Source organism: Chiloscyllium plagiosum, unplaced genomic scaffold (genome assembly GCF_037043375.1).
Source record: "Chiloscyllium plagiosum isolate Xiang-an unplaced genomic scaffold, Cpla_swu_hap1 HiC_scaffold_16, whole genome shotgun sequence".
Classification (NCBI taxonomy): domain Eukaryota; kingdom Metazoa; phylum Chordata; class Chondrichthyes; order Orectolobiformes; family Hemiscylliidae; genus Chiloscyllium; species Chiloscyllium plagiosum.
Genome location: NW_028270154.1, coordinates 12,951,764 through 12,979,188, shown reverse-complemented (window position 1 = coordinate 12,979,188; position 27,425 = coordinate 12,951,764). Strand labels below are relative to the sequence as shown.

At 39.8% G+C, this 27,425-nt stretch overlaps 1 protein-coding gene across 1 annotated transcript in view; it reads left to right on the top strand.

Moving 5' to 3' along the window:
- The window catches only part of maml1 (mastermind-like transcriptional coactivator 1), a 75,058-nt gene that overhangs the window by 19,820 nt on the left and 27,813 nt on the right, over positions 1 to 27,425 (top strand). Inside the window, exon 2 of the mRNA XM_043703120.2 lies at positions 25,888 to 27,261. Within this exon, the coding sequence (XP_043559055.1) occupies positions 25,888 to 27,261 (1,374 nt within the window). The remainder of the gene's footprint in view (positions 1 to 25,887; positions 27,262 to 27,425) is intronic.

Here is a 27,425-nt window from a genome sequence, read left to right as displayed (position 1 = left end):
CACGAACAGTTTGGATATTTTGGCATAGTTTGACAGTATCAATATCTCCATCTCTTTTGCACAATAATTTTTCCTTGTAGTGTTCTAGTTATTGGGTTTGTGTCAGGTGGACTTTGCTTTTTGCTTCAAATACAGATACCGTCTCAGCCAAGTAGATCACAAACCAGCCATGTCCTGTACGTTTAGTATGAATCATCGATGAATGCCCCAAAAAGTCCTGAAGTGATACTGTGTTGTGGGGAACTCCATTGAAAAGAGCCTTCCAGCCATAAATACTCCAGTTGACCATGGCACCTTTGCTTTTTGTCACTTGCCCTTAGTTCCTTTGAACCTTTTAGTTCTCCGGCCAGTCTTTCATATGGTACTTTGTCAAAGTCCTTAATAAAATCCATCTAGATGACAGCAAATGCATTATCCTCATCAAGTATCCTTTTTTTACCTCCTGTAAAAGAAATCAAGTTTGTCAGATATGATTATTCCTTAATAAATCCACGATAACTATCACTGCTAAATCTGTGCCTTTCTAAATGACAGTTTATACTACAGTCAATTCTGCTATAACCTGTGTTTCTTCGTGAATTGGCTACAATGCAATTGAAGAAATTAGACCATTATTTGTAGAACGTGAAGTTTACCTACCTTTATTGGTATAATGTGATTCCGGTCGCATCGTTTCAATGGTGTGCTGTTATGCAATTTTCTTCTAATACAGGATCACACAAGAATGGATCTATCCCCTTATCAGAACAGTCTGTGTTCTCCAGAATTCTTTGTGATAATTAGCTCAGCATCAAGATTCAGTATCTGAATTTGCTGACTGACTTGTAATTGATGTATCCCTTTCTCTTCTCAAAAAAAAGGGACAATATTAACAGTCCTCTGGAACCATATCTAGCCAAAGAGGATTGGAAAATGATGGTCAGGGCCTCTACTATTTTCTCCCTTGCTTCTCTTATCCTGGCATACTTTACATCCGGACTTGGTGACTTATCTACTTTCAAAGATCTTGACCACTTTTAATATTTTCTTTCTTACTATGTTTTTAACATTTGATAATCACTACTTATTAAATACTGCTTGCATTTTCTCCCTATTTTTGGAAGTCAGACTCCAGGAATTTATTAAGAAGCATATCCATGTTTTCTGTTTCCATGCACCTTTTATGAACTCTAATGAACCCCCCTACTCTCCTTGCTTGTATTTATAAAAAGTCTTTAGGTTTTCTTTGATTTTACTTGTCAATATATTCTCATTCCCTTGCTTTGCTTTCTTGATTTCCTTTTTAATTTCATCTGCTATACTTCTAAATCTTGTAATTGTACCACCCTCCACCATTTCCTCTGGCAGCTCATTCCATACACGCACCACCCTCTGTGGTATTGAGCATTCAGTACACTGTAACCCCCAGTCTGGCTATCTAATGTTTGGAAATTGAGCAACCCCAGTATCATTTCGGTACAGTACCTGAGTGCAGAAACAGTGAAGATGGATAAGTAAAATGATTCCAATTATTATTGTTTAATATTATATCATTGTGCTGTGTTTCAGATAAGTATATCTGTGTTTTCCAGTTCGCATGTTCTGGTTATGTATTCTAACGTCATTCTATAGTCCAGAAATACCTTGCCCCAACATTCCAGATAACTGACTTAGAGCAAGACACTGAATATATGGTTGCTAAATTTGCAGATGATGCAAAGATAGGAAAGTAAGTTGTGAGTGAAGAGAATGTAAAGAATCTGCAAAGGTTAAATGAGTGGGCAAAACTTTGACACATGGAGTCTAATGCAGGAAAATATGAACTTGTCAGCTTTGGAGGATTAGAAAAACGGCAGGTTATGTAAATGGAAAGAGATTGCTGAACCCTTCAGTACAGAGGGATGTGTGTCCTAGTATGTGAATGTCAAAATTTGTATGCAGCCACAGAGTGATTTAGGATTGCAAACCGTTGTTTATTGCAAGGGGCATAGAATATAAAAACAGGGAAAATTCTGTAGCAGTTGTACAGCATATTAGTGAGATCATGTTTGTAGTACTGTAAACAGTTTTGATCTCCTTATCTAAGAAAGGATCTAAATGTAGTAGAAGCATTTCAAAGAAGGGTCGTTCAACTGGTATCTGCTGTGGGGAAGGTGAGTAAAGATTGGTTAGGTTTGAATCCACATCCATTACCAGAACGTGAGTTGATCTTAGTGAAACATGCACGATCCTGAGGGAACTTGATAGATTAATTACTGAAAGAATGTTTCCTCTTGTAGGACCAAATAAGACTTGGAGTCAGACCTTAAACATATGGCATGTCCTGTTAAATCAAATGATAGACTCTCAGCTGAAGGAAAGAACCTTCAGATGCTTTCTTATTTGTGGGATATGGTCATCGCTGGCTAGGCTAGCATTTATTGCCCATCTTAATTTGTTAAGTGTGTGCAAGAACATTTTCTGATTCAGTATGTGGGTGTACCGACTAGAGAAGGTGCAAAATCTGACCTACTCTTGGGAAATAAGGCAGGGCAAGTCAATGAGGGGTCAGTGGAGGAGCACTTTGGGGCTAGCGACCATAATTCTATTAGTTTTAAAATAGTGATGGAAAAGGATAGACTGGATCTAAAAGTTAAAATTCTAACTTAGAGGCAGACCAATTTTGACGATATTAGAAAAGAACTTTCAAAAGTTGATGGGAGAGAATGTTTGCAGATAAAGGGACAGCTGGAACATGAGAAGCCTTCGAAAATGAGATAATGAGAGTCCAGAGGCACACCTTCCTTGTCAGGATGAAAGGCAAGACTGGTAGGTGTAGGGAATGCTGGGTGACCAGAGAATTGAGAGTTTGGTCAAGAAAAAGAAGGAAGCATGTGTCAAGTATAGATATCAGGGATTGAGTGAATCCTGAGAGTATAAAGGCAGTAAGAGTATACTTGAGGAAAATCAGAAGGCAAAAAGGGGACATAGCTTTGGCATGTAAGGTTAAGGAGAATCCTAAAGATTTTACCAAAATATTAAGGAAACAAGGATAACTAGGGAGAGAATTGGGCCCCTCCAAGATCAGCAAGACAGCCTATGTGTGGAAACACAGGAGATGGGGAGATACTGAAAAGGTATTTTTCATCAGTGTTTACTGTGGACAAGGATAAGGAAGATATAGAATGTGGGGAAATAGATGGTGACATCTTGAAAAATGTCCAAATTACAGAGATGGAGGAGCTGGATGTCATAAAATGCATAAAAGTGAATAACTCCCCAGGGTCTGCTCAGGTGTACCCTAGAACTCTGGGAAACTAGGGAAGTGATTGCTGGGCCCCTTACTGAGATATTTGGATCATTGACCGTCACATGAGGTGGCAGAAGACTGGAGGTTGGCTAATGGTGGGGCCACTATTTAAGAAAGGTGGCAAGGAAAAGCCAGGGATCTCTTGACCGGTGAGCTTGATGTCGGTCGTAGCAAATTTTTGGAGAGAATCCAGATGGACAGGATTTATGTATTTGGAAAGGCAAAGACAGATTAGGGACAAAGATCAGTGCTGGGTCCACTGCTTTTCAATTTGGATGTGAACATAGGAGGTATGTTAGTAAGTTTGCAAATGACACCAAAATTGGTGGTGTAGTGGTCAGCAAAGAAAGTTACCTCAGAGTACAAAGGGATCTTGATCAGATTGGCCAATGGGTCAAGGAGTGGCAGATTGAGTTTAATTTAGATAAATGTGAGGTGCTGCATTTTGGAGATGCAAATCAGGATAGGACTTATGCACTTAATGGTAAGATCCTGAGGAGTGCTGCTGAACCAAGAGACCTTGGAGTCCGGATTCATAATTGCTTGAAAATGGATTCGCAGATAGATAGGATAGTGAAGAAGACAATTAGTATGCTTTCCTTTATTGGTCAGAGCACTGAGTATAGGAGTTGGGAGGTCATTTTGTGGCATTGGTTATGCCACGTATGGAATATTGTGTGCAATTCTGGTCTCCCTCCTATAGGAAGGATGTTGTGAAACTTGAAAAGGGTTCAGAAAAGATTTACTATGATGTTGCCAGGGTTTGAGAGTTTGAGCTATAGGGAGAGGCTGAATCGGCTGAGGCTGTTTCCCCTGGAGTATTGGAGGCAGAGGAGTGACCTTACAGAAGTGTACAAAATCATGAGGGGCATGGATAAGGTAAGTAGACATGGTCTTTACCCTGGGGTGGGGGAGTCCAGAACTAGAGGGCATAGGTTTAGGGAGAGGGGGGAAAGATTTAAAAGAGACCTCAGGGGAAACCTTTTCATGCAGAGAGTGGTGCATGTAACAAATGAGCTGCCAGAGGAAGTGGTGGAGGCTGGTACAATTAAAAGGCATCTGAATGGGTATATGAATAGGAATGATTTAGAGGGATATGGGCCAAGTGCTGGCAAATGGGACTAGATTAGGTTAGGATATCTGGTCGGCATGGACAAGTTGGACTGAAGGGTCTGTTTCCATGCTGTACGTCTCTATGACTCTGAACTAAAAAATCTCAATGACATTTGTTTTGGGTTTGGCATGTAAGGATGGCAGATCTGGAAGAATATTTATGAACCAAAGGGGGTTTTATGACAGTTGACAAGTTACATGGTTTCTATTTGGTCAGCTTTTTATTCCAGATTTTTTGAGTTCATATTCCATCATCTGTCATGGCGAGATTTGAACCCTAATCCCCAGGGCATTAGCCTGGGTGTCTGGTAACCACTTCAATGACAATATCTCAATGCCATTGCCTCCCATAAAAGATCATACGTACGAGGCAGTGTTAGATGTCAAGGAGTTTCAGGTTATCAGATGTAGATGGGAATGCGGATTTGAGTGCATGATATCAGTTATCAATGAAATAGCTAGAGGAGCTGAATGGCTTACTCCTCTATATGTTTGTATTCTGGACTGGAACAATTGCACAGTACCAAATATGAATGGTTTTTGTGCCTTGATTTGCGCTGCATGCTTTTTGACATCTAAGGAGGTTTAGATTTGGGAGGTTCATCCTTCTTTGTGGGATTATATGCTCTGAGATGAATTTAACTTCATGGAGATCTTTCCTGTACGTTTTGGTAAATTACATTTTAGTTTATTAAAAACCTTCCCATGGTCTTTATTACTCCATCCCCAATATCTTGTCTGAAACACTAACCAAGAATGTTGAGCTGTAATTCCTGCCCTCTTTTCAGTTACAATATCATACTTCAAAGTGTCTCTCTGTCCTTGGGACATCTCACGTATTTTCTAGACTTCTTTTATTGAAATATCTAACATTAAGTATAGCTTTTTAAAAATTTCTTTTCTAATTTTTGTTTAGTCTTTATTAATTTTCTGCCTTTCATTTTCAGTTTTGCTTCTCTCCCTTCTAATTGACCTCAATTCTCCTCCCTCCCCAGCTAAATCAACTATTCTCAACAGCTCGAACAAATCTCATGCCTACAGTGTTGATCACCGCCCTTTTTAGGCACAGCCCATCTGGTGTGTACATTTCACTCCCCCAGAACTGGTCCCAATTTATCAAGTTCAAATCTCATGCGCTACCTCTACAGCCATGCAGTATCCTCCTGTTTCTGGATTCATTACCATGTAATATTGAGTAAATAGTCTTGGTTTTGCTACCTTTTGGATACAGTATTTTAATATCTTTCCTAACTTCCTAAAATATGTTAAAGGGCATTGTCCCTTCCTCCTTCTGTGTCATTGGTATCAATGTAGAATCCAACTTTCAGTTTTTACTTGTCTATGCTTACAGCCTGACTTGTGTACATACAAAAGCCAATCACTTTTTGCGGCTGTTCAGTGACATCCTTGACCCTGACATCAGTGTAGCAACATTCAGGAGTCACATCTTTGCCTACAGAAACATGTCTATTTCTCCAACAATGTTATCTCTTATGACTGTTGCTTTCCTGGCCTGCCTTCACTATTGTCCCTGATCTCCAAACCTTCCCTGCTCCCCTGCATGATACTTTTTAACTTGGCTCTTACTATATACTGCAGAAATCAAAATAGTCTTACCAAACCATATAGCTGCTTTCTCTAATTAGAGAGAGACAACTGGTTGTTTAATCTGAGGGTCACCATGTCATAGGTGAGGGGACAGATTAAGAAAGACAGTGATACCCTCAGCCTCTGTGGGAATTAAACCCATGTTGTTGGCATTAGTCTACATTCAAATCTACTGTCCACCTAACTGAACTAGCTGATACTTTGTCCTTGCTGGTACTTCATCAGTGATCTTCCCTCCTTCATTAGGTTAGAAGTGGGCATGTTTGCAGATGATTGTGTGCAGTATTCCGCACCAGTGTCTCTCCTGAGGTACTGAAGCAGTCCATGTTCAACTGCAAGAAGAACCTGACAATATCTAGGCTTGGGCTTACAAATGGCAAATAACATTTGCACCACACAAATGCCAGGCAGTAACCAACTCCAATAAAAGACTAATTTTCTGCATAATCACATTGTATTTTTCTTGTTTTGCTTTTATGCTGTCCCTGACTTCCCTTGTCAGCCATGTTTACCTCATCGTCCTCTTAATATATTTCTTCTTCCTTGATGAATTTCTGTGCCTCTCAAATTGCTCCCAGAAACAGCTGCCATTGATACTCCAGTTGCTCCCCCTCAACCTGAATTCTATTATATTAACAACTCCCTCGGAGTAGCTTGTGATAGATCCCACTAAGGAACAGGCAGTTTTGGATTTGATATGCAATGAGGTAGACTTGATCAAGAGCGTAAAGTGAAGACTGAAAATTATAGCCCAGTTAACCTGACATTGGTCATTGGTAAGATATGAGAGTCCATTATTAAGGATGAGATTATGGAGTACTTGCAAATGCATAGAATAATAGAGATGAGTCAGCACAGCTTCAGCCAGGGGATGACAAATTACTCCTTCTTGGGAGTAATGAGCAAGTTAGACAATGGAGAGATATTGTACATGATTGGATTTCCGCAATGCCTTTGACAATGTGCTGCACGGGAGGCTGCTAAACAAAAGAGTCCATGGTATTAGGGCAAGCTGCTGGTAAGGGTAGAGGTTTGGTACTCTGGTAGAAAACAGAGAATAAGGATAAATGCGTCTTTTTTTGGGAATGGCAGCCAGTGATGAGTTTCGCAGGTCCGTGTTGGGGCCACAGCTATTCATGTTAAACATTAATGATCTGGACAAAAGAACAGAATGTTGTTGCTAAATTTTCAGAATGCAAAAAGGTAGGTGTAGGGACAAGTAGCGTTGATGAAGCAGGCAGGCTACAGAAGAATTTGGACAGGCTAGCAGAGTGGACAAAGAAGTGGCAGATGGAATACCATGTGGGACTCTGGGTCTGTACTCTTTAGAAGGACAAGGGGAACCTGATTGAAACTTATAGAATACAGAGGTCTGGATAGAGTGGATGAAGGGAAGATATTTCCACGAGTAGGAGAGATTAGGATCTGAGGGCGCAGCCTCAGAGTGAAGGGATGACTCTTTTAGAACTGAAATGAGGTGAATTTTTTTCAGCCAGAAGGTGATCAATCTTTGGAACACGCAGCCACAGAGGGCTGTGGAGGCCAAGTCGTTGATTGTATTTTAAAAAGAGATAGGATCTTGATTAGTAAAGGGATCAGGGCTACGGGGAGAAAGCGGAAGAATGTGGATGAGGAACTTGTCAGCTAAGATGCAATGGTGGAGAAGACGGGATGGGCCAAATGGCCTAATTCTTCTCTTGTATCTTATCGTCTTATATTTGAGTTCTAACTGCCCCTCAGCTGAGTCAGCTACCTTATTAACATTTTAACCAGACTATTGAATCTTATAAGCTTTTAAAATGGCAAAAGAGAGAGATATTTACCAGTTGTATTTCCACAATGCCTCCAAAGCCCTCAAACCATATACTTCTCCAGAGTAAGAAAGAACCTGAGTATGATCTCTCTTTCCTGACCAGCCAAAGTTTACTGATCCAAGCAGTCTATGTTCAAATGTAACAATGTCCAGCATGGGCTGAAAAGTGACAAATAACATTTGTGTACTATCTACAAGATGCAGTGTAGAAATTCACCAGACATACTTAGACAGCACCTTTCAAACCCATGACCACTTCATGTAGAAGGACAAGTCACATGGGAACACAATGACCTATAAGTTCCGCTCCAAGCCCCTTACCATCCTGACTTTGAAATATGTCATTGTTCCTGTCTTTGGTTCAAAATCCTGGAATTCCTTCCACGTGGCATTGTGGTCTGACTGTAGCAGTTCCAGACCCTAGCTTACCATCCCATTCTGAAGGATGGATGGATAGTAAGTGTTGGTTCAGCTAGCAGCATCCACATTCCGTGAGAATAAATAAAATGACATTATTACCTTGTCTTGGACTTTCTTTCCAGCATTGTTTATGCTTATGTTTTGAATTTTTTTAAACTGACTGCAGACAAGTACAGCTGTTAGTGTACACCTTTTGTGAATTTCTTAATCTGTGCAAAGCTTATTATACACTCTTTCACCTGCTGACAGCCTAATCTTTGCTGATCTACAGTTTTAAATAAAAGCAAACTTACTTCCAGGAGTAGAAGTGCACATGGACAGGATGCTATATCTTCCTTTTGTTAATGAGGTTTTCAGTAAATGTTTACCCTACAAAAATGGCAGGTCTTTACTGTATGTTAGCCTTCAAATAAGTAAATTGTTACATGCAGCACAAGCCACTGGAAGCTTTGGAAGAAAGGAGTAGCACTGTCTTCCCTTTCTGCATTGATGCACTCTGTTTACAACCACTGTGTAAATCTGATCCTGTCTACTATTGTATACCTGTTATCCAGTACCTGTAGCTATCTAGGCAATCACAGATTGATACGTAACTGCCAGCTTGTGCTAATTATTGACTAAATGAAAATTTCTTGGTACTTTAAGTTGTGTATTAAATTAGAAAACAGACACCCTTATAAAGGTTTTCATTTTGCACTTAACAGAACAAATTGAATAATGAATTTCAAACGATCGTTACAACTTATAATATAGGATTGGTTGACGGTCCACTCCAAAGCGTTTGCTGTGGAGAAAGTACTGGGCGTCATAGGCTCCTCAACCTTTTGTGTAATTTAAAATTGTGACAGTCTTGAACATATTTATTTTGTTTACAGAGAATATCCTTGCCAAATAATGTACGCTGTAACATCGCCTGGTTACCTTCAGTCCATTGTTAGGGTAGCATTTGCACACTTGTAGAATTGCATCTGACAAACATTTAGTTTTGGCTTTTGCATGTGCAGGCTGACTGAGTACAGTTTGTACTGTACCTATGACAAAGAACAGATTAAGCGAGCCATTTCATGATGCTACTATACAGAAAGTAGGTGATGATTCTTTTCCAATAACTGGATGCTGTCCATCAGTCCAAAAAGATGTTTTGCCCGTCACACAATCCTATATGAATTTCTGTGCCAGTGTGATGGCAGCTCCATCAGCCTTGTGTCTCAACATTTGGCTGATTGAACTGAAAAGCATGTTCCCTCGGTTGTTCCTGACACAGAAGGGTACAGACAATACTCGACCAGTCTTTTATATTTATTGCATGTAATGACTTGTTTATGTAACTGGTTTATCAATCTAATGAAGTGTTAAAGTGCTGTTGAGAAGACATGTCTCATATTTCTTCTCATTCTTTAAGATCCTTTCACCTAACCATGTCATTGCACTTTCTGTCTAACCTAAACTTCATGACCAGTGGTTCAATGCAAGCTAACCGCGATCTTGTTGATTGTAATTGAGCAGTGAAATGATGGACATGTTGGTAGCGACTTGTATAACGTTCAGGAACCATTAGCTATGAGGAGAGATTGGACAAACTTGGTTTATTTTCTTTTGAGCGTCAAAGGATGAGGGAAAACAGATAAAATTTTGCAAAATTCTGAAACATGGAAAGAATGGATAGTCAGTCTTTTTCCCAGGGTAGAAATACCAATTATTAGGGGGCATAGATTTAAGGTAAAATGGGATAAGTTTAAAGGAGAATGAGAGGCAGAATTTTTACACAATGGGTGGTAAGTGCTTATCAGAGGAGATGGCAACATTTAACAGGCATCTTGACAATTACATGAATAGTCAGTGAATGGGGGGGAACGAAGAACGCATCGACACAAAAGGCCTTTAGTTTAAAAATGCATCATGTGTCAATGCAACTTGGTGGGTTGAAGGGCCTGTTCCTGTCTATGCAGTCCTTCGTTCATATCACTTTCATTCCCATGATGTCATGTCCCCCGTGCGCCCCCCCCCCCCCCCAATCTCCTGCCTCAGTCGAAGCAAAACGCTCAGAGATACAATATAGTTTTACCTCTTCATCTTTATTTGGGGCCCTGGAGAGAGAGAGAGAGAACAATCGCCATGTGCACAGAGTGCGTTCACAGTCTCCTCTGGAACAGCAGTGTCTCAATGAACTGTATAGTCATTTTACAAGTAGGAGCATCCCGATAAGGCAACATACATATTAATTGGGTGACCATTACAATCCGCGAGCGTCAATAGTAAAGATTAAGCCATCTGCTGTTACACAATGAAAAACTGGCTTTACATAATGAGTACCTTGTTAAACTGACCTCTCATACTGAATGCTACCTCATTTTGTTAAATGGCTCTACATAATGAATGCTTTTCCACATTGTTAACCCATTACCCTTGCTGTTTACAATGGGGTGCTGGAGGCAAGTTCTTAACTGATCTGAGTCATGCTCAGCTGAACCTCTTGTTTCATAAAACTCAGAACTTAACTCTTTCCCTGCCTGCTTGTACCCTGTACACATTCTCAATGAGATACTTAATGAATATGTTATATTTCTTGTAAATTTGCAATCGCTGAGGAAACTGAAATGCCATGAAGCTATGAATCCATTTCATTTCTCATATAAAGGCTTGGCAGTTCTCAATGCAGTTTTGACCTACACTGCTACTTTTGGGATCCCTCTCATAGAAATCTTTCAGTGGGTGCTTGAAAAGATTTGAATATGCCGCAATCTCAATGCCAGCAAAACCAAGGAACTCATTATTGACTTTCGGTGGGATGTTACTCATGCCCCCTTACACATTAACAGCACAGAGGTGGGACGAGTGGAGAGTGGTCATCCACAACAAGCTTTCTTGGACTCTTTATGTGGACGCACTAGTTACAAAGGCACAACAACGTTTCCTCTTCCTCAATTAGCTGAGGAAATTTGGCAAGATGGTGAATACCTTTGCCAACTTTTATAGGTGCGCCATCAAAACCATTCTGTCTGGGTGTATCAGTACCTGGTATGGCACCTGTACCATTCAAGATTGGAGACGATAACAGAGAGTGGTGAACTCAGCCCGGACAATCACAAAGGCCAACCTCCCATCTATAGAATTCATCTACCAAGCCCGCTGTCAAGGAAAGGCCGCCAGCATTCTCAAAGATCCATCCCACCCAGGCAATGTTTTTCTATAACCTCTACCATCGGGGAGAAGGTACAGATGCCTGGACACAAGCACCAGCCGTTTTCGCAACAGTTTCTACCCTACTATTGTTAGAATACTGAATGGACTCTCAAACTCTTAACATTCGCCTGTACCTGTGTTTTGTTTTTGCTGCTGTTTATCTATTACTTACTATCTACGCTACTTAACTATGTGATCTGCCTGTATTGTTTGCAAGGCAAAGCTTTTCACTGTGCCTTGGTACGCGTGACAATAAATTCAATTCAGTAATGTAACTTGGCCTCAATTGTTGTAAAACGGAATGAAATGGCTTGTTTAATCCATTGTCCAATAAATTATAGTTTGTCATTCCCGTCTGAAATTTGGATTGATCATTTTGATGAACTAAAGATCTTACATTGCTGGCCAGACTTTAAAACCCAGGATTTTTTTTATATTTGGATGGCCACAAATTTGATTTGCAGCATGTCAGAAATACCTTTGAAAAGCTAAGTAGCCTACTCCTCCAAATGTCTATATTACTGTATTGTATAGTTAGTCAAATGATCCTCGAGTCAGCTGGAGATAAGATTGTGAATGTCCAATACAGAAAAAGCTGGGAAGACTTCATTCAGTCAGCAACTATGGAGACAACTGACAAATTTCACCATTGACTTTTCATCAGAACTGGCACCTAGCTCTGGTGAGAAGGTCCACATTTTACATCATCACTGCCTAACATGAGCATTTCTATTTTATCCATGCTTTCATTGCTATCTGATATTTGCAGTGTTTGCGCTGTTAAAGTTTTCATATCTCTTTACTATCACTAGTTTAAAATCCTTTTGTTTTACAGGAATTGTCTTTATATCAGCATTTAGCTCCAATTTACCCCCACCACCAACCACCCTGGTCCCAAAGAAATTCCCCTAACAGACACATTTGTGTGTGATATCAGCATTTTTGTCACTATCTGTCCCAGACTGAAATAAAGATAACAACTTGCATTTATGTTGCACTTTTCATACCTCAGGATGTCCCAAAATGCAGTGCTCCTAATGGATTACTCCTGATGTATAGTTATTGTTGTAATTTGGCAAAGTGTGGGAGGTAAACTGCATGCTTTGCAACCTTGAGATGTGTATTGTGCAAAATGATTACAGTAAAGTAAGAGGCTATTTGGTGGCTCATGTCTGGCTTTCAAATCCACTTCTACCTCCACTAAGGAGATCAGCCCCAGCTCTTCCAATTTATCCATTTGATGGAAGTCCCTCATTTCCAGAACTGTTCTCTAATCTTTCTCTTGGCACTCTCTCCAGTTCTTTCAGGCCGTTTGTTTACATTTTGATTCCATTTTGGCACAAGCACCAGAAAGCTACACTACTCAAAACATAAAGCAATATTTTTATGTCCACCTGCGAAGACAGATGAAGCGTCTGTTTAATTTCTCACCTGAATGACTGGTGTAGATGCAGCCTTCTTGTTGTGAATCACAAGTACTATCACTGAGCTCTAAACAAAAATCTTCTGTGACTGTTAACTGGGTACTTCTGTGTTATAATATGCAGTTGGTGTCCAAGTTTGATTCATTTTGAGGATGCACTGTAATGCTATCCATTTTCAATATTGTAATGCACTTTGAAAATGTTACAGAATAATAGATTTCTGCATGATTCAATGCTGATTATACATGGGTAAAATCATAAATGTACCTGTATTTCTCTGAAATTGTTTGAAAATCCAAAGTCTTTTTTATTTTCAGCAAGCCACTTAACATCATATTGTTTTGAATGTTGTATTTAACCAGTTAACAAACCATTTGCACTGGAACATTAACTTTCATCCTGTGATTTAAAAAGATTACTGTGTGAGATCAATTATTAATGTACTCTTAAAATGCTGAAACTTTTCAGAGTGACACTCTGCTCTGAAAGTGTTTGTCAACTTGTCTTAAAAGAAACTTGTGTAAATTCAGGCCATTGCAATCCCAGGTTGAATGAGTTCTCTTACTCTGTGCTCAAATCTGAAACTATATCATATCTCCAGCTTTGACATCTCTAAGTATTAGAATTTTGATATTTTTTTATTGGGACATAGGATACTTGAAAGTTAGTCCAGAAGGATAATAATCAGTGGCTAATTAACTTGCAGTTTTCCTTTTGCTGTGCTGGTTAAATATTGGAAGATTTGAATGGCTATTCTGAGCAGAACAGATTAGGCAGGCTGAAATTCTTTAAGATGATCATGGAGTGATTTGCAGAATTTCAATTATGAAGTATTTTAACTGGGAAAAGAATGGGGCGAACAAAACATGGAGCTTTATATGTAATTGTCATTAATAAATTCAGTAGCAAATTCATATGCATAGAGTAGTTAAAATGTGAAATTTGCTCTTAGAAGGAATGGTTGAAGCAAACAGTATAAATGAAAATAAGGGGAGGCCTGATAAACCAATAAGGAGAATAGTAAGTGGTTATGCTGTTAGGATTTGAAGAAATAGAATGTGAGGGTTTTGTAGATCATAATCATCAGCATGGGCATGTTGTGTTATATAGGCTGATGGTGCTATATATTTGAAGTAAAAAGACCCTATATGGTAAAATAATTGTTAACCTCGTGATTAGAATCACTATACATGACAGACAATTTCAGGGCGTTCACCATGAGGAGGAGAGTATTAATGGATTAGTCAGATCAATGGCAATGGAATTTAACCCTGATAAATGTGAACTGATGCAGTTTGGAAGACTCGCAAGACGAGGGAATATTCAGAGTGTAGCAAGATATTAAGAAGCTCTGTGCTTGTCCACAGATCCCTGAAGGCCATAAGACTGGTTAATAGGGTCGTTAAAAATACATACAGGACACTTGCTTTTATCAGGGAGCTTTTGTTGGAGCTGTACAGAACTTTGGTTAGGCCACAGCTGAGGTAGGGTGCACAGTTCTGGTCGCTACATAATAGGAAGGATGTGATTGAACAGGAGCAGGCACAAAAGAGTTTCCCCAGGATGCTGTCTGGGATGGAGCAGCTAAGCTATGAAGAGAGGCAGGATAATGCCAAGACAGGAATTGCTGGGGGTGCTCAATGAAGAAAAATCAGAGTTAACGTTTGGGTCCAGTGACCTTTCCTCTGGTTTTCCTTCACCGTTGCTGATGGATCTGCTGGGCTTTTCCAGTGGCATCTGCTCATGTTCCATTTTATTCCAGTCATTTAGTTTGTCTCCAAAACCACCTTATTCTTACTTTTTTGTAATCCTCTCCATACCTCATTTAATTGGATTATTGGTTATCTCTTCGGTTATTATTCAGCTATTGACACTTTACTCACATTGTCTAATACACTTGGTCACCTGCAGAGACTTATTATTTGGCACTGCACTCACGCCATTTGTATGATCTTTTGATCTCTCTGTCCATAAATCCTGTGTTCTGTGTGCTTCCCCCTCCCTTCACATGATGAAGGGACTACACTCTGAAAACTTGTGGTTTCAAATAAACCTGTTGGATGATAACCTGGTGTCATGTGATTTCTGAATTTGTCCACCCCAGCCCAACACCAGCACCTCCATATCATGTTTTCTTTGGAGCGGAGAAGCTGAAAGGAGACTTGAGATATGTATAGGATTGGGTGGGATGGGATGGAATATAAAACAGCTGACCCCCTTCATGGAAGGGTCGATAACAAGGGGGCATAATTTTAAAGAGAAAGGCAGGAGGTTTAGAGGAGATTTGAAGAATAGCTTTTTCACCTGGTGCGGCTGTGGGACCTCACTGCCTAGGAGGGTATTTGAGGGAGGAAACTTCACATTCTTGGAAAAGTACCCAGATCAATGCTTATCATAAAATGCGAGGCTACGGGACTAGTGCAGGAAAGTGGGAACTTGTGAAGGGAATAGGATATTTTTGGCGGTTCAGACTTGATGGGTTGAAGGGCCTGTTACTGTAGGATTCTATTTTGTGACAGTTTATCTTTTTTTTTAAAAACACCTGTTTGAGTCTGTTTCCTTTTCAGAAGGAGAGAGCATGAAATGTTCCAGAACTTGCTTTAAATGAAGCATCAAATTGCAAGCAAAAATAGCTTTGAGTTTTCCCACCATGCCAAAGCCTCTAACAGTGCATGGTGCAGTTTGAGCCAGGACTTCAGTGAGGTGTGATGTAAGCTTAACACCTTACACTAATTCCTTTAATTTGTATTTAACTCTTGAGTAGCTTTTCGTAGATGTCTTCTATTCGAGTGGGTTCTTGACTTTTCTGCAGGCTAAAATTAAATTGGAGAAATTTTTCTCTATGTTAGCTGACCATCTGTTCTTTGGGACAAAACATCAGATGTTGAGGTGCTGACCTGAGATGGTGCGCTAAATGATCTGCACTGCATTTATACATCACTGTGTCCAAGACCATCACTTCTCGCCCCAACCCGAAGCTGTGGATGACCGCCAAGGTGTGCGCGCTGCTGAGGACCCGTGATTCCACCGTCAGAGTGGATGGCAAGGTGGCTCTAACAACAGTGAGGGCCAACCTGATCTGTGCCATCAAAGAGGCAAAGTGTGCATACGCACAGAGAAAACACAGCCACTTTCAGGACAGCGGTGATATGTGTGGCATGTGGAAGGGCATCTAGTCCAACACCAACCTCAGAAAAGCACTGCCTGCTTGTGCACCTCACCTCAGACCCGACCCTCCAGCTTGGCATCACCCTTTTGACCTGTCCTATCTGTCCATAGACTTTCCCACCTGTCAGCCCCACCCTCGCTACCGACCTATCACTATTATTCCCTACCTGCATCCCCCTATCGCCTTCCCAGCTATCTTCTCCCCTTACCCCCACACACATTTATCTCTCGGCCCCCTTCCCCCTCCACATTCCTGATGAAGGGCTTATGCCAGAAACATCGATTCTCCTGATCCTCAGATGCTGTCTGACCTGCTGAACTTTTCTTGCACCACACTTTTCAACTATTATTATTATCTGAGTGGAATACTGTCAGTTGACTAGTAACCCAGAACTCCAAGCTAATGTTCTAGGGACGTGTGTGAATGTCACCATGGCTAATGGTGAAATTTGAATTCAATTTTTTTAAAAATGAACTTTAAAAATAAAAAGCTGGCCTAATGCTGATCATGTAACTATTGTCAATTGTCATGAAAATCTATCTGGTTCACTCCTCCTTTAAAGAGAAGGAAACCTGTTGACCTTACCTGGTCTGGCCTATGTGTGATTCTGACTCACAGTGACTCTTTAATTGCCTTCTGGGCAAAATATGCTGTCCTCGCCAGCGATGCCCTGATCCCAGAAACAAATGTCGAAAAAAAATCAAAAGAGTCACTTGGGTGTTTTATTAGTATCTTACCAAATTGAGAGAATGAAATACTAATTCATTTGAAAAGGGATTGTTCAAGTAAAGTGTTTGTAAAGCATTGCACAAGAAAAAATGGAATTTTTTTTTGGCAAGTATCTTGGTAGTTTATCCCAAAGGGTTTTACCTTCCAGTGAATTATTTCTGAAAGTGCAGACGCTTTCCATTAAGGTTAATTTTCTTTGTTCAAACAAATAAGTGGTTTTCAATTATAACTTAACAAAAGTGAAGTTTGTCCAATCTGATTAGATTCAAATATAATTCAGGTATCTTGAAGTATATATAAAATGCCTCAGTTGTCTAATCTTGTAATCTGGCATATAGTGCCATCTAGTGTTGTAGAACTCCATGTAAAACAAGCTAGTGTACTGTAGCCTTCAAAAATGAGAGAACGAGTCCAGGGGCAGTATTTCCTATTAGGGTGTAGGGAATACTGGGTGCCTAGAGAAATTGAGGATTTAGTTAAGAATAAGAAGGAAGCATATGTCAGTTACAAACAGCAGAGATCGAGTGAATCCCTAGAAGTGTATAAAGGCAGTAAGAATACAAGAGGTAAATCAGGGGGGCAAAAAGGGGACTTAAGATAGCTTTGGCAAATAAGGCTAAGGAGAATCCCAAGGGATTTTATAAATATATTAAGGACAAAAGAGAAACTGGGAGAGAATAGAGCCTCTTAAAGCTCAGCAAAGCTGCCTATGTGTCAAGCCGCAGAAGATGGGCGAGATACTAAACAAGTATTTTGCACTAGTACTTACTGTGGAGAAGAGTATGGAAGATAGAGAACATGGGGAGATAAACAGCGACACCTTGTCAAATATCCATATTATGAGGGAGGTGGTCTTAAAATGCATAAAGTGGATAAATCCCTGGGACCTGATCAGGTGTACCCTAGAACTCTGGGAAGCTAGGGAAGTAATTGCTGGGCCCCTTGCTGAGATATTTGTATCATCGATAGCCACAGGTGAGGGGCGGGAAGGCTGGAGGTTGGTTAATGTGCCATTATTTAAGAAAGGTAATAAGGAAAAGCCAGAGAACTAAATACCTGTGAGCCTTACATCAGTGGTGGGCAATTCTGGTCTCCTTGCTATAGGAAGGATGTTGTGAAACTTGAAAAAGTTCATAAAAGGTTTATAAAGATGTTGTCTCTTTGACTGTATTTTGATTTTATTTATGACTATTTTCAGCTACAACTGAGTAATTATGAGTTATTCTGAATGCATGTGACTTGATTGTTTTCCTCTCCAGAAGAAAGAAATGGGGAACCTTGGAATTTTCTTGCATGCATCATTGTCTCAGTTAAAAATCACATTAGACGTTAAGTTGTTTTTTAAAAGTAGTTTGCTTTGTCCCTAGTGGCTGCTGTTCCACTAGAAGTTTTCCCTTGGTACGCAAATAGAAAGTACAGAGAAATCTCTTAATTTGGAAGTAGTGTTGTGCTACAGCTGTGCCAGATTTGCTGTAGTCTGATAATGTTTGAATTGACAACAATGTTGGTGTAGTTGTCTTGTGTCATGGACATAATCCTGGAGAATGCACATTGAAATCCCATTAAAGTACTTTGAGATCAAATTCTGTTTGTTAAATAAAATCTGCAGATTTAAAAAGTTGTTCTCATTGAAAGTGACAGTGAAGCTGTCAAGTTTTCATAAAAGCCTAACCAGTTCACTAATGACTTTTTTAAAAGCAGGAATCCTCTTCTCTTTATCAGTCTGTCCTGTATGTAACTCCAGTCTCGTGTTTGACTACCATCAGTTGCACTAAACCACTTCCTTGCATCACCTCTTCAAGAAGGACTGACACCACCACATCAAGGCAACTAGATACAGGGAAAAAAATGCTTGCAAGCCAGAATTAAGTTTTAAATTACCTGATTTGGCTATTGAAATGAGACAAACATTTTCCTGAAAACACAAGGTGTGTATCAAAAGTAACTTTCTGTGAAATTGGAATAGTTCAAAATTAAGCTCCTCTGTCGGAGTTCTTTGATAACATTAGGGCTGGTGACACACTACCAACGAAAATCACAAATATATAAAGTATTTTGAACCTTTTGACTTTTCTAATTTTGAGGTTATCTATCAGCTGTTTCTCATGAGGACGTAGTAACAACTTCAAAGTACATTCATGTCTCGTCATTGAGATGTACAGCATGGAAACAGACCCTTCGGTCCAACCCGTCCATGCCGACCAGATATCCCAACCCAATCTAGTCCCACCTGCCAGCACCCGGCCCATATCCCTCCAAACTCTTCCTATTCATATACACTTCCAAATGCCTCTTAAATGTTTCAATTGTACCAGCCTCCACCACATCCTCTGGCAGCTCATTCCATGCACGTACCACCCTCTGCGTGAAAAAGTTGCCTCTTAGGTCTCTCTCATATCTTTCCTCTCTCACCCTAAACCTATGCCCTCTAGTTCTGGACTCCCTGACCCCAGGGAAAAGACTTTGTCTATTTATCCTATCCATGCCCCTCAATCTTGTAAACCTCTATAAGGTCACCCCTCAGCCTTTGACGCTCCAGGGAAAACAGCCCCAGCCTGTTCAGCCTCTCCCTGTAACTCCGATCCTCCAACCCTGGCAACATCCTTGTAAATCTTTTCTGAACCCTTTCATGTTTCACAACACCTTTCCGATAGGAAGGAGACCAGAATTGCACGCAATATTCCAACGGTGGCCTAACCGATGTCTTGTACAGCCACAACATGACCTCCCAACTCCTGTATTCAAAACTCTGACCAATAAAGGAAAGTATTCCAGACGCCGCCTTCACTATCCTATCTACCTGCGACTCCACTTTCAAGGAGCTATGAACCTGTCTTACAACTGTGAATACATTTTGACTGTACTTAGTAATTTTGGTAAGTGTTGAAGTTGTCAAAGGTTAATTTCTTTTTTTGGATGTTGCTGGCTAGACCAGCATTTTTATTGCCCATTTTTAATTGCCTTGGAAAAGGTGGTATGCTGCCTTAATTGCTGCAGTTCTTTGCATATAGGGACACCCACAGTGCAGTTAAGGAGGGAGTTCACAATGCTTTTTCTTAAAATATGGAAAAAAAAGGAGTTAAACAATTAAGAATGAAAGGGGAGTTTTATTTGGTTTAGGACAAAGTTTAATGGAGGTGGGCGATACTAAATATTTTGAAGTTCCTTATGTAAAATAATACTGAAACTGAGTACTTGATATGCGAGAGGAGAATATAGAACTACTGGAAGAGCTAACTGAAAAATAATTCTTCATTAATTTAAAAATTAGCAAATTCAAATTTGTCAAGTCACTTGATAATTTGCATCCTCCAACTATTAAAAGTCTGAGAGAAATTGCCTTTCATTGTATTTTTCCAATTTTCAGATACAGATTTACTTGGAGTTAATTATGGTAAACCACTATTTAATTTAGTTATCTAGTTTGTTCTTCTCTCCCTATGCTCCTTATTGTCCACTCTAGTACTTGTCCAGGGAATGATATTTTGCTGCTGCATTGAGCCAGGAAATTGCAGCACTTTGTTGCTGGTGGTCCATGCACCTGCTATCTTTGTTCTCTTGGTCAAGGCAATTGTGTGTTTTGGAGATGGTGTCAAGAAACTTAGAGTTGGTCTTGTACATACTGTAATTTATACACACCGACCATGATGCTCTGGTGAAGTATGGAAATGAAAGATTAGTAAAGATTAAGAGATACTTAGGATGGCTAACATGGATTTAAAGCCATGTTCTGCAGGTGTTTCAAGTAAGAGTTGTATAGATTAAATGAATGAAGGTGGGGGTCTGTTGTGGCACAATGGTAGTGTATCTACTTCTGGACCAGGAGGCCTAGGTCACCTGCCCCAGAGATATGCGAAAGAATATTTGAATAGATTGATTAGAAATATTCTCAAGGAATCAAGTGATTGTTATGTCTTAAGTTGCCTGAGCCCTAGGTTCTGGAATTGCTCTCCTAAACCCCTCTACATCTTTCCTCCCATAAAATATCCCTTAAAACCTACTCTGATTAAATGTTTCATTAAGTGGCTTGTATCATTTTTGTTTTTTAACACTCCTGTGAAGCATCTTGGAAAATTTAACAACTTTTTAATGGTGGAATGGAAGTTCCAGTTCATAGAGTTATAGAGTCATACAGCATGGACGCACTCCCTTCGGTCTAACTAGTCCATGCCAACCATGTTCTCGAACCAAACTAGTCCCATTTACCTGTACTTGGTCCATATTCCTCCAAGCCTTTCTTATTCATGTACTTACAGAAATGTTTTTTAAATGTTGTATCTGCACCTACCACTTCCTCTGGCAGTTCATTCCACACTCAAATCACAGTGTAAATAAAAAAATTGAATGTGATGTGCTTTTTAAATCTTCCTCCCCGCACCTTAAAAATATACCCACTAATTTTGAATTCTCTCACTCTAGGGAAAAGATTCTTGCTATTCACCTTTTCTATGCCTAAAGTTCTGGACCCCCTGCGAGGTCTCTCGGTTCTGTGATACGTCAATAAACGTAGTCAATCGGTCTGGCTTTTAAGACTTCACTCTTTTATTTTTCATACGGTCGGGCACAGAGCGTCCAGAAACGGAGGTTATACACTTCTGTGTTCCTCAGAGGAGCTGCGCACATGGATTAAAACAAAGACATTTTTATACTTTTCTCAAAGAAGGGTACAGGCCATGATCACATAGTAAATTCAAACAATTACCAATCAATACACGATATTGCTTTATTTGATAGTTACTTGGTCCAGTGATATTTTCCAGGAACCAGCTTTGTTTTCCAACAAGGCCACCCTTCTCTCACTAACCGAGCCATTGCACCTGCATCTGAAGGTCAGTTAGGATGGCCGGTAATGTCTTATCTAGTCTAGTTCTTTCTAAGCTGTAAAGGGAGCATTGTCTGCTGATCTCTATTGAAGCAGACTGTGATTAGTCATTTATTCAGCTATAGCAGAATTAGCAGTTAGTAACTTAAAAGCCATTTTATGCAGCTTTACCAGAATTGTCATTTTGCAGCCTCGTAGCCATTTTGTCATGTTATTTGCATCGAGAAGCCATCTTGTTGCCACCTAAGTTATTAAGAGCATCTGTTAAGTGATTGCTCTTGACAACAACTAGTTACTTCAGCCTGTATTCAGGTTTCAGATCCTCATGCCCCTCATGATTTTATAAATTTCTATAAGGTCACTCCTCAGCCTCCTGCACTCAAGTGAAAATGTCCTAGCTTACCTTATACAGCATTGTAAAATATTCTTTTTGTCAAGCTTGATGCTTGGAAGGCGTTTGGACCTCTGAATTTTGAGTACTGGGTCAGAGATTGAATTATAAATTGGCTGTTGTGTTCTCTGAAGATACTTCCTTTCAATCAGTTAACTCTGTTAATTATAGCATCCATTTACTGTGCTGGAAGTTCAACGACCTGATCATACCCATTCATGAAGCCATGTTGTCTATCTAGAGCCTGACTTGCCTTCAGAAGGTTTCAAAGAATCCTTTGCAATTATTCATATGGAATATTAAGCTGAGGCGCATCCGCTGTTTTGATGCAAATAAAAGGTCTCGCAACATCCCACAAGAAATAGTCCTTGAGAAGAGTTCTCTCAATGTCCTGGCCAAAATGTATCTCTCTGGTGCCCCTGAACAACTTGCTCATGTTTAAAGAGTTCATGGCAAATATTAGCCACAAAATTAGATGTGCATAGAAATTGATTTCTACCAAAGCTTTAACCATTGCAGGAACTTTTTGAAAATCCATCAATCTATCTTCACAATTTTATTGTAGGTGAATATCTCTAGCTGTTTTAGCTGCAAGCTCTGGAACACCTTCCCAAAACCACTGCATCTTTCTCTTTTAAGGTCTTGTTTTAAACGTTTAGTCATCTGTTCTGTTAGCTAGTCCTTTGGTATACGTGTCAATGTTTGTCCAGTTACCCGTTTGAAGCCTCTGGGATGCTTTAGTGTAGTGGGGACTGGGATGGACAAGTTCAGAAGCCAGGTGACACCAGGTTATAGTTCAACAGGTTTATTTAAAATCACAAGCTTTTGGAGCACTGATCCTTCATCCTCTACCTGCCGAAGGGGCAACGCTTCAAAAGCTTGAGATTTCAAATACAAGTGTTGGGTTATAACATGGTGTCATTTGACTTCTAACCTTGGGATGCTTTAAGGCACTAAAATATAGGTTGTCATTAATCTATTTCGTCGCTGTTTGAGAACTGCATATTGCAAAATAACTCCTGTCTTTTTAAAAGTAAATCATTTAATTTAAAAGTATTTAATTGCTTGTCTTCAGTACATTTCTTTGCACCACAAGTAGTCGCACAAAGATCCATTTGAATTAAGTTCCTCTGGACTCTGTTACAATTTTTCGGTTTGAATAACACGTTTTATGTGAAATTTAGTTAATGGAAACTTTGCACACATTTGATTCATTCAGTTTGGATCAGGCTGCTAAATTTTTTTTTTAATGTGATTTTCACATTCCCTATGACAAATGTTAATCTTTGCAGCAACTCAAAAGTTCCCATGTAGTTCTACAGATGTCAGACCCTTTTTAAGTCATTTTGCATACCCAGCTACACCTTTTAAACAATCGTCCGTGCATCGAAAAGAAAACTGTTAAGTATGTTGTTTACTATTCATGTAAATTGAATTCTAATTAAAAATTGCTTTTATTTAATTTCTAAAAATTGTCGTGCAGGCAGGCTATACAAATGGCCACCTTTTGTGATTTATCTGTCTGTTGTTTAAAAGCTGTGACATTGCTTTATCAATAGGTGGCACCAGACGCCTTCAGTACATCATCTGGCGAACAGCAAATACTGCACAAGATAAGCAGTGTTACCATCTGCATTTGTATAATGCAGCTTCATACAAATGTTTATTTGCATAACACTGGCATGGATTTGAGACACTCTGTACTTAAATGCTGAAAACTGTTAATATTTTTCCCAAAGCAAGTTTGGACTGAAACTGGCAGAATGTACAGTTTGACTGATCCGCTGCAAAACCTTTCTTTCTCGTTAGAACTCTTCAGTTTCCGAGAAATGTTTTTAAGAAAATTTTTCTCTTTACTTTTGCTCTATGCACAACAGGAGTACAGCCTGACAATGTCCTGTTCAGTACATATAAGCTACTATGTGTTGTTACCTCTTGCATTCTTAATTTTGATAAAGAAGCACGTAGCGCATGACCGTTGCAAAAATAATTTATAGAAACTAATTGGTTTGTAATTTCCATTATGTGGTTTGGTACTAAAGAAACCAAAGGAATTTAAGTATTTTATATGTCTTGTCCAAAATAATGGAGGGATGAAGTAAAAGGTGCCAGATGTAGTTCAGATTTCAAATGTTAATTAATAATGACCTGGAATTTAAGATTTGAATTACAACAGAAATTATACAAACTAGGGTTACTGGAATTTAGAAAATTAAACAATTATTTGCTTGAAGTTTAAGCTATTAATAGGAGTGAGTGGTTAGATTGAGAGAAATGGTTTCCACTGGCTGCAAAGACAGGAGGTATAAAATTAAAGCTGCGCCTTTCAGAACAGAAGTTAAAAACGTGAAGGCTAGTAGGAACTTTTGAGCTACATTGCACAAATGACAGTTGATCACAAATTTTGAGTTATTGAATTGTTATTCTCGGCATAAGGAATAGGAGTAGATGGTCCGTTTGATCTTGTTCCATCATTCAGGCTGATCTTGGGTTTCATCTCTACTTTCATACATGTTTCTCAGTCTCATGTGTTTATCCTCCTCACATTATTTTTATTCAATGATGCACATCCACCACCTCTGACGTTGAATATTCCAAAGTTTTTGTTTTTTGATTGACCCTTTCTCATAGCAAAGTAGGGGATTCTTGCATCTGTCTTGAGTGCAGGATGTAAAGATTCAGTATTGTGTCTCTTTCAGCAAAATTGAAGAAATTTCCTCCCCTTAGCCATGAGTACACAGGAAATAAAAGCAGAGTAAACCAGATAGTCTATTGATTCTGCTCTAACATTTGAATGTGATTATGCTTCAACTCATGGTCAAGGTCTCACTGTCTACATTTAAGCCCCTTCACAACTTTGAATATTTCAGTGAGCTCATTCTTCCAAATCTCAGAGGTTTTTGACCTAGTCTTCCCCTCCCCATATGAGTCCTTTTCTCCCAGAGTCTAATCTACTGAATCTTTGCTGAAGTGCCACTATTCATATCCTTCCTTAAATATGGGTATTAAAATTATTACTGGTGTGGTCTCCATAAAGCTCATATGATTATAGCAACGTGTCTGTATTCCAACCATTTCTTCAAAAATGTTTACTGTGCCTGCATGTTAACATTTCGTGTTCTTATTTGAGTACACCTAAGTTCCTCTGAATATCAGCATTTAAGTTTCACGCCTTTAAAAAAAATTTTGCTTTGTGTTCTTATGCTCAATGTGAATAACTTCACATCACTTCAAACTATACTCCATCTGCTATCTTGTTGTTCAGTTACTTAACCTGTGGGCAGCACGGTGGCACAGTGGTTAGCACTACTGCCTCACAGCGCCAGAGACCCGGGTTCAATTCCCGCTTCAGGCGACTGACTGTGTGGAGTTTGCACGTTCTCCCCGTGTCTGCGTGGGTTTCCTCCGGGTGCTCCGGTTTCCTCCCACAGTCCAAAGATGTGCAGGTCAGGTGAATTGGCCATAGTGTTAGATAAGGGGTAAATGTAGGCGTATGGGTGGGTTGCGCTTCGGCGGGGCGGTGTGGACTTGTTGGGCCGAAGGGCCTGTTTCCACACTGTAAGTAATCTAATCTAATCTAATCTAATCTAAAAAAATATGGATTGCAACTGTCTAACTTTATATTATTTGGAAAATTAAATACATTACCCTGTCTCTTTTTCTAAGTTGTTAATGTAGATCGTAAATTGATTATTAAATAAAGATGCTTTATATGTAGAGTTTGACTGCATATCAGTCATGATCTTGCTGTATGACAACAGGTTAGAGGGGCTAAATGCCTTCCTCCTATTCCTAAATTGTTCTGACGCCTAGGTTTTAAAAAAGACTGTAACAAACTGAAAGAATTAACCTCATTTAAAGTTGGTAGATAGATATAGAGTAATTGTCAGATCTTAAATGTTCATATAACTTATTGCCAGAGTTTTAATTTTCTTGCTTCAATGCAGCTTCACGAGAGGGTGAAGAAGAAGTTAATGGTGGATGGCTCATCATTGAATGGAGATCAGCAAAACGGATTTGAGGACGGGAGCTTTTCAGGCCCTAAGAAGCTCCGATTGAATGGGGAAGATGGGTCAGGACTGCTTGCGGTTAATGCATCTTCTAATGGCATGCTACCAATGTCCCCGCTGCACCAACGAGACAAAAGAACTGGAATCGGGGACAGTGCGCAAAGCAACGGAAACCATTCCTTGAGCTTGGACAATGTGAAGAAAGAAAGTATTCCTGACTCCAGTGTGCAGGTGAATGGGAACTGTGATGGTGCTGATGGGTTCACTCTTATTAAAGAACTTAAGCAGGAGTCTGTGTTGGATTTACATGGTATGAACCCTGTAGGCACTTCTCTGTCTCAGAATAACATGTTTCCAGATATCAATTTGAATGAACAAGAGTGGCAGGAATTATTTGACGAGTTAAACCGATCTGTGCCGGACCAAGATATACAGGATCTCTTCAATGAAGATTTTGAAGACAAAAAGGATATTGAACCTGCAGGTTCTTCTGATCAAACAACCTTACAAGACAGCATAACAATAAAAACTGAGATTTCTTCATCTTCCTATGAACGTGAGCAAAAGGGACCTCCACAGATCAGACCATCTGCATCAGGACCTTCATTTTCAAGTGTTTCTGTGGCTCCTGTTAATACAGCCCCTTCAGGGACTGGTATTTCTCAGGCTATGGCACAAACGTCACGCTCAACACAGCTTTCAGTAAGGTCTGACTCTAGTGTCCTGTTGCCTGGGAAGGCAGGGCCATCTGTGGAACGGTCTCCTGCACAGCAGCTGCAGCAGATGGCTGCTAAACAGAAGCAGAGAGCACAACTCCTACAGAAACAGCAAATGCAGCACTCCTCATCCAACCAGGTACCAAACTGGTCAACAGCACCTACCCAAAGCCCTCTTGGTGGACCCTACAGCCTCGATAAACCTAACAGTCCTTCATTGTACCCACAAGACTTCAACCAAAAGCTTCCAATGACCAGTGTGCAGCCAAAGAGCTCTCCAAAAGCTGGTGGTAACTACCTCCAGGCAAACCATGTCCCAATGTTAAGCCATCAGCCGAATACTTTGGGTCAAAATTCCACAAACAGCCAGGCTCCACTGCTAAGCTATGCCAACACTAAACGGTTAACTCATTTTGAAATGGATAATAATCCAAGGGCTGTGCTACCTAACCACAACAAAGCTGCAATGTTTTCCTATGTGCGACACCCGCAAACACTTTCCCATCTCAGTGATGAGCAGAAAAGAATGCTGTTGAAACAGAAGGAGCTTCCTCAGGGAGGTGTTACGTATAGGCCTCTTCTGCAGCACAATCAGGTAAGAGTTGTTCATTTTTTGCTTTCCTGTCATTCCTGGATATTTAATTTATATCAAAAGCCCTGGAGACCGGTAATTTGAGAGCGATATGTGTTTCCCTTATTTCCAAATCTTTCCTTGCTGAAAGCATTAACTCATGTTGGGTTTGATTTCATCCCAATTTC